The 10,932-nt window shown below is 34.8% G+C and overlaps 2 protein-coding genes across 4 annotated transcripts; both read left to right on the plus strand.

Moving 5' to 3' along the window:
• The first annotated feature begins 131 nt into the window (after positions 1 to 131).
• LOC112792177 (uncharacterized) lies at positions 132 to 5,163 on the plus strand. 2 transcript variants are annotated; one of them, XM_025835308.3, is made up of 15 exons: positions 132 to 545; positions 1,892 to 2,013; positions 2,145 to 2,253; positions 2,368 to 2,502; positions 2,875 to 2,979; positions 3,265 to 3,348; positions 3,434 to 3,549; positions 3,642 to 3,743; positions 3,876 to 3,989; positions 4,081 to 4,137; positions 4,208 to 4,274; positions 4,360 to 4,413; positions 4,502 to 4,576; positions 4,679 to 4,714; positions 4,799 to 5,163. In XM_025835308.3, the coding sequence occupies exons 2-15, from the start codon at positions 1,994 to 1,996 to the stop codon at positions 4,913 to 4,915; spliced, it is 1,191 nt and encodes a 396-aa protein (XP_025691093.1). In that variant the 5' UTR covers positions 132 to 545; positions 1,892 to 1,993; the 3' UTR covers positions 4,916 to 5,163. The 2 variants fall into 2 exon arrangements, with proteins under 2 accessions (XP_025691093.1, XP_072068949.1); XM_072212848.1 differs by having other exon boundaries at positions 278 to 545; positions 679 to 2,013.
• Positions 5,164 to 5,961: 798 nt separating this feature from the next.
• LOC112792178 (uncharacterized) lies at positions 5,962 to 10,013 on the plus strand. Of its 2 annotated transcripts, none has more exons than XM_025835309.3 (14): positions 5,962 to 6,449; positions 6,640 to 6,751; positions 6,835 to 6,927; positions 7,015 to 7,119; positions 7,191 to 7,274; positions 7,363 to 7,478; positions 7,603 to 7,704; positions 7,787 to 7,903; positions 7,994 to 8,050; positions 8,144 to 8,210; positions 8,296 to 8,349; positions 8,593 to 8,667; positions 8,739 to 8,774; positions 8,863 to 10,013. In XM_025835309.3, exons 1-14 carry the CDS (start codon positions 6,409 to 6,411, stop codon positions 8,977 to 8,979), a joined length of 1,176 nt encoding a protein of 391 aa, XP_025691094.1. In that variant the 5' UTR covers positions 5,962 to 6,408; the 3' UTR covers positions 8,980 to 10,013. The 2 variants fall into 2 exon arrangements, with proteins under 2 accessions (XP_025691094.1, XP_025691095.1); XM_025835310.3 differs by having other exon boundaries at positions 6,420 to 6,557.
• Positions 10,014 to 10,932: the final 919 nt, after the last annotated feature.

A 10,932-nucleotide genomic window follows, 5' to 3' on the forward strand; every position in this document is an offset into this window, starting at 1 on the left:
TAAAAAGAAAATCAATTAAACTAAAAATTATCTTCTTACTTCACGAGACTTTTCCATTAAAAACAAGACCTGCTGCAACATTAGTATCAGGTAATTTAATTATAAATTCAAATTCAAATTGTTTTACCTATAAAACAAAAAAAAGGGAACCTTTTCAGAGCATGACTCGATAGTTATATGATTAATTATCATTATTATTTTATATTAATCACAATTAGAAGAAAGGGATTGTGATCCAGCATCTTAAAACACAACACAAAATCCCTGATTCATTTTTAAACTGTTTTATGCGTTTGGCAGTGATATATATAAACCCAAACCTGAGAGTGATAGACAAGAAGACACCAATCCCTTCAATTACTTTATATTTTCTGTGTCCTCAGCTGTAAATTCCCTCTTTAATTCGTTGTCTTTCACGTTCGTTCCTCCATTGTCAGTACCCACAGCTCTTTCTTTTTCTGCTCATACGCAGCAACTAAAACAAGTTAACTTCTTTATTCTGCCAGATCTTGCTTCCTGTGCTTGTAGGGCTCCTTCATTCCCAGGTATAACCACTTCTTTGGATTGATTTTACTGAGATGAACTGTTTGATCCTTGTTTTCGTTGAAGATGCTTCGATATTCAGTTTCTGATTTTTGCTCATTGCAAGAACGGTTTTTTTTTTTTTTTTTGGCAAAGGTGAAGTATATGCAGGGTCGGTATGGGTGTTGTTTTTTGTGGCCAGAGGTTCTCGAAGGTTCTTTCTACGAGAGATTAGGATTGTTATCTGTTATACCTTATAATGATTGAATCTAACTTGACTTTTGCCGGTTTTTTTAGTTGGAAGTGGGAATTTGTTTTTTGTTTCCTAGGTTTATGGGGATTTGAGTTTTTTTTAATCTTTAATTTTATTTGAATCTTTCAATGACGATTCCTTTAATTAAGGGAAGTGCCACATGGTTGCGTAAGTTACTGGGTGATTCTGTTCTGGGGAGAAGACGCATGCTTTTAGTTGGTAGTGGTTTATTTGTATCAATAATTTGGGCTGTGGAAGCGGGATATTTTCATAATAGAAGCTTTTAAGGAGATTAAGTTGAGTTGGAATTATGGGGATATATAGAAAAGAAGTTGCCGATGGCTTTAGCTATGTTGAGTTAGGAATTTAGGTAAAATGCTATTCTGGTGGATGGGTGATGATAAAATCTAAGGAGCAGCTACAAAGAAAGCACCCTCATTCGGTGGAAAGGCCAGCGAGGGCTATTTTCCATCAATGGGTGCATGGAATCTCTAGTGACTAAGAAATTGGCATCTGGATGATCCGAGGTGGATGGTGGGATTGGTTGTGGCTGGATCAAATTCATGTGAGGGTTGAGAAAAAACTTCTCCTTAGAGCCACAAGTAGCAGGAAAGTAAGTTTTTGCAGTGGATGAAGTTGTAACATCCAAGAGGAAACAAGAACCACACTAAGGTAGTGGAGTACAGTTAAGGGAACTTTTGGGAACTTGCAGCATAATAGTAGCAGCGCAGGCTGTGGCATGGGAGTGGCAGTGCAGTGATTACATGTTGTAGTTATGGTTCAGACAGTAATGAGGAAATGAGAAGCTCCTTACTTGATGTTTGATTGATATGATGTGTTGGCTACAAAGCACTAATTCCTATTTCTACTTCTAATCTAGGTCAAGTATTAGTGTAATACAAATATTAGAAGCCCAACCTAGTCAGATTACTAATATTACCACTGTGTTCTAGACTTCTAGTGCACCAAGGTGTCGTAGTTTTCCAACTGGGATATTCAGAGAGTATTGTTTTTGGTCTTTTTCCCACATACTGGTGTATTTTCTCCTTTAGTTCTTTTAAACCATCGTGGGTTGCACTTATTAACACGTTTAGCACTTCCTTGTACATTCTGCAGGGCTTTTTTTGTTTAACTCATCTTTGCTTCTCCTTCTGGGGATAAATCCACTTGATAGATGTTCAGTTCTTACAAGCAAACAGTCAGAAAAGCTTGGATATAATGGGGATCACTTCTCGCAGGTCTCTTCTTTGAAGATAACTAACTTTGCTGTTCTGTCTTTTTTTTTTTCTTTCCCTTCCTTTTTTTTAAAGGATTTTTTGTATCTAATGTCAAAAATCTATACATGACATTTGCGTACTATTGACTGCAGTTCTACAAATAGAAAACCAAGTGAAGGCATGAGACTCATTGTGACAACTTTTGTTGGAACATTTATTGGCTTCTTTATAGGAGTATCATTTACAGCATTGTCAACTAAGGTGCAGATTGAGTATCTTCTTCGTCTTTTTGAGAAACATTGTATCTGAGTGAATTTTATTGATAATTTGATGTATTACAACTTTTCGGACTCTAACAATGCTTAACGCTTGCAGTTGAATCTCCCATCGAGCTTGCTCCCCTCCATCGATGTTCCTTTTGCTGAAGAGAACACAGGTGGCAATGTGCGGTCTTTTATGAAGAGTAACCACAATAAATCACAATATCAGTTATTAAATGATACAATGAAGGTACACATCTCACCTTATCAGATTTGGAAAGAATGTTAAAGGTACTGGGTTTGCAAAGATCCAAGAAATGCAGTAAGCCTTGATTAGAGTTAATTTATGCATGAAAATCCTTATGGTTTTTAGAAGTTTGCCTAAAAGAGTTGTAGCATGTAGGATCTTAGATTAAGTAATCTGAAATGATGTAGCAGAATAATGGATAAAAATGGCAGGTTTTCCTTCAATCTATATCTTCAAACTTCAGTGTGTTTCTTCCTTTTTTTTTAATGCTTTTGAGCATGATCATGTATTTTTTTTTTCATATTGGGGGAGAATTGTTTTCCAAGGTTAAATATAATCATTGTTGCATATTTTCATTTTCATCTTTCTCTGCAGATTTGGGTTCCATCAAATCCCAGAGGTGCTGAAAGATTACCTCCTTCAATTATCGAGGCTGAGTCAGACTTGTATTTCCGCAGATTGTGGGGTCTGCCCAGTGAGGTGTGTATAAAAGTGAACCAAGCGATACATAGTTTCTGCTATCATGGAAATAATGTGTAGTAAAGTTCTTTCACAAGATCATTTGCTTGACTTTTATAAGGGAAACTTGCTCTAAAACACCAAATCCAATTTCATATTAACTTATGTGGCTTCCATTTTGCACTTTTCTTCTAGTTCTGTTTTCTTCTTATATTGTTAGGCTAATATTGTCTTCGAATGCTGGGGCCTTTTGTGTTTTCTTGGTGATGGGTTATACAGCGGATCTGATTAAGTTGCCAATTACAGGATTTAACTTCTAAGCCAAAGTACCTCGTGACCTTTACTGTTGGTTATGATCAGAAATGGAATATTAATGCAGCTGTTAAAAAGGTTATCTCTTGTTTCCTTTTTTCTGTCCTCTCACTGCAGATATTTGTGTAATTTGTCTTTAAACTAGATCTGTCACTTTGAACAGTTTTCAGATGATTTTACGATACTTCTATTTCATTATGATGGTCGAACAACTGAATGGGATGAATTTGAATGGTCAAAGAAAGCTATTCATGTTAGTGCCCGCAAGCAAACCAAATGGTAAGATAAATAACTTAGAACCCATTACTTGTAAGTTTTGGTTTAGTTTTCTTCATTGTGATTTCTAACGTTAATACTGTTTTCCCTCCTAGGTGGTATGCCAAGCGGTTTCTGCATCCTGATATTGTAGCACCATATGATTACATTTTTATATGGGATGAAGACTTGGGCGTTGAGCATTTTAATGCAGAAGAGTGAGTATTATGATTTATCTCTCTCTCTCTCTCTCTCTCTCTCTCACACACACACACACACACACACAGTGAGAGTGACTTTTATTTTGATTTACTGATGAAGTTTGATATGCTTCTTCAATTTAACCGCAGATACATAAGACTGGTGAAAAAACACGGGTTGGAGATATCACAGCCTGGTTTGGAACCTAATAAAGGGTTGACATGGCAAATGACGAAAAGAAGAGGTGATCGTGAAGTTCACAAGTAATGATGAGAATCCTGTGCCATTTCTTTGGGTGTCTAAGTAAAAAGATAAGAATGTGTCTTAACTGTTTATTTATTTGATTCATATTAGAGAAACGGAGGAGAAACCAGGATGGTGCAGTGATCCTCATCTGCCTCCTTGTGCAGCGTAAGTATTATTGTCGCGCACTCTGCTGTCTGCTCCCTCCAAGCTGTTCCTCATTGTTTGATGCATGCAGGTTTGTTGAGATTATGGCTCCGGTGTTTTCACGGGATGCATGGCGCTGTGTGTGGCATATGATTCAGGTAGGAATGTTCACTATGTTTCTAAGCTATTCAATATTTGTTTTAAATACTTGATAGCGCATAATTCCAAATCTTTGCAATTCAGAATGACTTAGTCCATGGGTGGGGTCTCGATTTCGCCCTTAGAAGATGTGTTGAGGTGAGTCCATCCTCCCATTACTGAAACTCATTGAATAATCTTTTGATATATGACTAATGTACTAAGATCCTGGCCATATGATATATAGCCTGCCCATGAGAAGATTGGAGTTGTTGATTCTCAGTGGATTATACATCAAAGTGTTCCCTCACTAGGGAATCAAGTAAGTGCCTTTCCATGATTCTTGTCGTAAAGCTCATCTTAATTCATTAAAACTGCAGCTGTAAGATGCTCATTTGTTTTCTTGTTTGTGTTTGGTTGGTAGGGAGAATCAAAAGATGGGAAAGCACCATGGATGGGGGTATGTCACTCATGTTGCATAAAATGGATGGATTTTGATACTATAACATCAGCCTAGTTAGTTAATGTGTTTTGTTGGTGGCAGGTGAGGGACAGGTGTAAAAAGGAATGGACGATGTTCCAAAGTCGGTTGGCGAATGCAGAAAGCGAATACTTCAAGGCTGTTGGGGTTGATATGTTCAGTAATTCCACCACTCCATAGGCCTAGAGGACACTCTATAAATGTATATCGCCCGCCATTCAACTTCGATTATCATCATATCATTCTTATTTTTATTTTAATTTTGAACACTTCTCATATAATTGGTTTTTAAGTTTTTGGCACTAGATGCTTGGGATCAGAATTTATAGATTATAGTCTAGCTAAGGATGAACCAATTCAATGTAGAGTTCTAATGCTAAAAGTGAGGGGAATACATGAAGGTAAATAATAGTTATGCTTTCGATTAACTCTTATAAAGTTCTTTTCAATATCTGCGCGTGGGCACTTGGAAATAATATATGCTTAACTTCGGTCAAAATTGAATTGGTCCAAAATCAGACTAATATAATCACAAGCGTCGTGGTGTTAGTGGTGGACAATGACGGGCACTACGATAGTTGGAATCGTACGTTAACCACTAATTTCATCAAACCTTTCATTGGAACAATGTGTCGTCAATGTAATATGTTATTTTTAGTTGGATTTAATGTAATATCGCCTAAATTCCAGGACTGTATTTGGAAGAGAGATAATAGATCGGGAGACAGGAAATTAAGAGACAAAGATTAAATTAAGTTTTTATATTGTGTTTTATATAAAATTTACATGACTGTTATGTTTCAGTAGCATATGTAATTAAAGATAATAAATATAGAAATTAAAAAATAAATTTAAAATTAAAAAAATTAAATGAAAATATTTTAAAAAAAATATTATTAAAATTTTACTCTTTGTGTTTAAAAATTTTAGTCTCTGTGTTCTTAATTTCTAAAAATAGTGAAAAGACTAAAATTTTATATTTTAAAATTAAAATTTTAATTTTAATCTCTAATATCTAATCTCTAAACACCAAATACAGTACTCAGTCTCAATTTTGAGTCCTAGTTTCAGTCCTAAAAATAAAAAGCTGCCTAATTTCATAGGAATTTATATATGCTATCCTTTTAGGGTAATAATTCTTCACTGGTACAAAAAAATTGATCTTGGACGATGACGCGGCCGAGTTTGTAGAATTATATAAGTAAACTTATGGTCAACTATACACTAGATTTGACCAAATTACGGAGACTGGGTTTCCAATGACACGTTGACTTGATACGTATAATACAAGGTTGCTGCTGCAGCAAAAAGCTTACTTCCATTGTACGATTTCAACAAAGAGAAGATGAATTGTATCTGCACCAAAAAAGAAGGGGTGATTTTTAGGCCACAAGTGACTTGTTAACTAATTTTAACAAATTTGTTGGGTTTTCATTTACCTGAAAGAAAGTTGACCAGGAATCCAGTATATTTTTGTGTTTTGAATTGTAATGAGGAGAAAGTGTCACGTGGTAGAGATATCATGTGATTAGCATTGCGTATCATTTTTTGTTTAAAGATAATAACTTGCGGAGGGATATTGGGGGATGAAGCATAAAGCACATGATCATACTGCTGCTTAGACCGCACTAAAAGTGAACATAGAATTCATCAAACAACAACGTTATTCAAATATGCCACTTTGGTTCTGGAATACTACTCAATCAAAGATATAGTAATACTCCCTTTCCATATCTTATACTTCTCTCTTCTTTTCTTTCTTATATGGATGAAAAAGTTACAAAAACTTTTATGTAATGGGGATCATTACTCGCACTCACAGGTCCAATCTTTGGAGTTTGATATATATTCTGATTTTTCAGCAACTCCCTTTCAAGTGACATTTGCATATTGTTTTGCTGCAGTTGTGCCAAGAGAAAACCAAGCGATAGTATGAGGATTATTGTGATCTTTTTCGTTGGAACTGCTCTAGGCTTAATTGTTGGAGTATCATTGCCAACACTGTCAATAACAAAGGTGCTGAATTTCATCATGTTGTTCTTTTTTATGCTTGAGTGAATTCATGTTGACCATTTTGTATTGTTGGATTATTTGTGCAGTTCAATCTTCCATCCATTAATCTCTCGTGTATTCAGCAAAAATTTACAGAAACCATATCATCACAAGACAAGTTACTAAATGATCCATCCAAGGTATGCATCCTTCATGCATATAACTTAGAACTTAGAAGTTGCTTTCTCTACAGTGATTTGAAGAGAGTTAAAATGAACTTTTATCAGATTTGGGTTCCAACAAATCCAAGAGGTGCAGAAAGATTAGCTCCTGGGATTGTCAAAGCAGAATCGGATTTCTTTCTGCGCAAATTATGGGGTCTTCCCAGTGAGGTGTGTATCTTGTGCTCACTGTTCAAGGCAGCTCTAACCAGAGAATTTAACCATTTTGTTGCCACTTTTAGGATTTCACCTCAAAGCCTAAATACCTTGTGACCTTCACTGTTGGGTATGAGCAGAGAATGAATATTGATGCAGCAGTGAAAAAGGTCTTCCCTTCTTTCTTTTCAAGTTAACACTACACAGGCTTGTGTCTTCTATGTGCCCTTGAACTATATATCTATGTTTATTCAACAGCTTTCAGAGAACTTCACAATTGTTCTATTCCATTATGATGGCCGAACAACTGAATGGGATGAGTTTGAATGGTCCAAACGGGCCATTCATATCAGTGTTCACAAACAAACCAAATGGTAAAGTAAAGCTCCTCTGCTTGTTCACATGTTTCGCTTGGATGATGATTCTTTGTTATAAGTATAGCCTATGCTGTTAAAGCTGTTTGTCAAGGTAAAATTGGCCTATTATTTACCCTGCTAGGTGGTATGCGAAGCGATTTCTGCATCCAGATATTGTGGCACCATATGAGTATATTTTCATGTGGGATGAAGACTTAGGTGTTGAACATTTTAATGCAGAGGAGTGAGTCTTATGAAAGTTTTAGTTTTGGTTCTATTAAGGAAGTTTCATATGCTGTCATTCTAATTCCAAAATCCAAATGCAGATACATAAAACTTGTGAGAAAGCATAAGTTGGAGATTTCACAGCCTGGTTTGGAACAAAGTAAAGGAGCGCCATGTTGGAATATGACAAAGAGAAGAGAAGGTCATGAAGTTCACAAGTAAGAACAATGGGGAAATCCTCACGGATTTTCTTGTCCAAGTATGTGTTTTGAGTAACTGTTTTCTGTTTCCTTAATTTCTTGTATTAGAGAAGCTCAGGAGAAACCAGGAAAGTGCAAGTACCCTCTTTTGCCTCCTTGTGCAGCGTAAGAGGAACATTTTGAATTTTCAAGTGTTGTTGTCTGTTCCTGTTTCTTTTCCTTTCATTATTATGTGATGCTGTCCATGTATGCATGCAGATTTGTAGAGATCATGGCTCCAGTGTTTTCGCGAGCTGCATGGCGCTGTGTGTGGCATATGATTCAGGTTCAGTGGTTTCCATTGATTAGTTTTGGTATCTTGCTTCCAATAATTAGTTATGAGTTTAACATAGTGAGACTGGGTTTTGCAGAATGAATTTGTGCATGGCTGGGGTCTTGATTTTGCTTTTAGAAAATGTGTTGAGGTAAGTGAATTACCTAATAATAATAATATTACTTCATTTGACATAACATTATACAACCATACTAGGTATACACAAAACATAAGTTACTAATTCAGTATCTATATTGGAATACAAAATACACATTAAAAATGAGTTTAACAACTCATACATTTATACACAAATATATAGTGACTGATTTTTAATACATAGATGCATTTTTGAACATGATAATACTAAAAGGGTGTGTATATGATGAAATATTAGCCTGCACATGAGAAGATTGGAGTTGTTGATGCTCAGTGGATTGTTCACCAAGGTGTTCCCTCATTAGGGAATCAGGTAATAATTTGATCCCATGAATGAATCTACTTCACTTTAATTTACACTCAATAAACTTGTGTGCTTGGTAGGGAGAAGCACAAGCTGGGAAAACTGCATGGCGAGCGGTATGTTTTATATATAATTAATGATTAACTTAACTGATCAAGAGGCTTAATTAATGATGATGATGATATTTTTATGGAGTTTGGGCAGGTGAAGGAAAGGTGTGGAATGGAATGGAGGATGTTCCAGGGCCGGTTGACAAATGCAGAGAGGTCATATTACAAATCCAAGGGAATTAATTATACCCATTTGCTCGTTCATAATTAGGGGGATCGGATCAACAATTTTTACATTTAATTGTTATTCTTTCATACATACATCATTGTGTAGTTGAAACTTGAGATTACATTACAATCTACAACAACATATTTGGACAGCAGAGTCAATAAGAGCCACTCTGTTAGTTCTGATATGCCTAATCTACATGAGAGGTTTCTCAAATAAAAAGAATAATGATATAATGCACAGTTTCTATTTGATTAGATAAGATTTTTAAGTTACTTCTTTCATGTCGTTAACGGTTTTTCCAAGAACAGAATACACATAAGGAAGTCCACAAATTTCATAGGGACTTATAGAGTTATATAATCACTTATTGGCTAATTCATGATTTCTAAACAATATTATTTATAACAAACTTGAAACTGCGCAAATTACAGCAAACCATATATACAAGAGAATGAGGGCTTTTATGATGCATTATTATTTAAGTGGAAAAAAAAAAGGTCATTATATACTCGATCGAGGTATTGATTATTCTAGCTAAAACATGGGCATGAGCCAATTTGATATACATCTTAAAAATGGAGCATAAAGATTGAAGGATGAGTTTTTTTTTTCACAAAACTTATTCATATACATCCCAAAATCTTGTATCCATTTTTAAGATGGTACACAAAAAAAGACAATATGCACATAAAGAAACCCTTACTTACAATAATACATAATTATTAATTAAAAGCACCCATTGACATGAGCTTGGCCAATTCCATTCTCTTGTGCTCATATTGAATGAAGGCATCAGCTTCTTGGTCAACGCTCCCAAAGGAATTACTATCTTCAAACCTGGGACGTTGGTACCTCTCTATGAAGTTGTCCTCATCATTCTTCTTTGGCTCACGAACCCTTCTTGTTGGGTATGCTTCTTCTATGGGATGCTCATAGATGGTGCTGAAACCCTTGTAATGATGGTGCACTGGTTGCTCTACGTTTTCAACGTAGGGTTCAACGTTCCACGATGAACCATAATGGTTCCTATTATGGTGTTTTTGGTTATGGTGGTATGCCATTCTTGTGTTATCAAGCAATGTTCTTGATTGTGTTTCATATACGCCTTATTTATAGTTTTATATATGCACGTGACTGATTGTTGATCATTAAAGAAATTAATAATGATAATAATCAAGATTATTCTATAATGCATGATAGATAAAACTGAATCTAGTTCTTCTATATCTCCCTTTAATATAGAGATTAAAGAGGAGAATTAAGGAACGGAAAGAAATATCTGAAAGTGATCAAAAGATGGAGAATCCAATACTTTTTTTTTTGTCATAATTCAAAGATTCGTAACAAAGCGCAGCCTTTCAATTTCAGTTTAACTTGTAACACTTTAATATGGAATTGGATTCGGTAACTGCACTTGTACAAATTGGTGATGGGCTATATATAATTGTAATATAATATGGTGAGTAATTCTACAAATTACTCCATCTCTTCCTCATGCATGCATCACTTCCATTATATTCCATGATTCAGTCCCATCATCAAATTATTTCAAGCATAATCCTGGCAGATTGAATAGTTTGTAGCTAGCCCCTCTGGAAAAAAAATATTCATGGTCCAAATAAGCATACGGTTCTAAAAGATAGAATAAAGAGAAATTTTGGTTTTTGTAAAGTCAAAAAAATTTATAACATATATATAATTATATCCCAACATTATCTAAAGTTTTGTATATTATCCTTTTGTAAAATATATATATAAAAGTTTTCATATTCTTTTATATATATATACTACTTTTGTTAAAAATATCTATATTTTAGAATAACGATATTTTGTATTTCTTTTTATACACATGGTGTTAAAGACAAATACTTTTATTTATGAAATTAAAAAGTGTATAAAAGAGATATACACAAAAACGGATATAAATAATAGGCTTCAAATTTGAATATATCAAAGCTATGATATACACTAGGTGTATTTTGTGTTTGTGTG

The sequence above is a fragment of the Arachis hypogaea genome, chromosome 13 (genome assembly GCF_003086295.3).
Source record: "Arachis hypogaea cultivar Tifrunner chromosome 13, arahy.Tifrunner.gnm2.J5K5, whole genome shotgun sequence".
Lineage (NCBI taxonomy): Eukaryota > Viridiplantae > Streptophyta > Magnoliopsida > Fabales > Fabaceae > Arachis > Arachis hypogaea.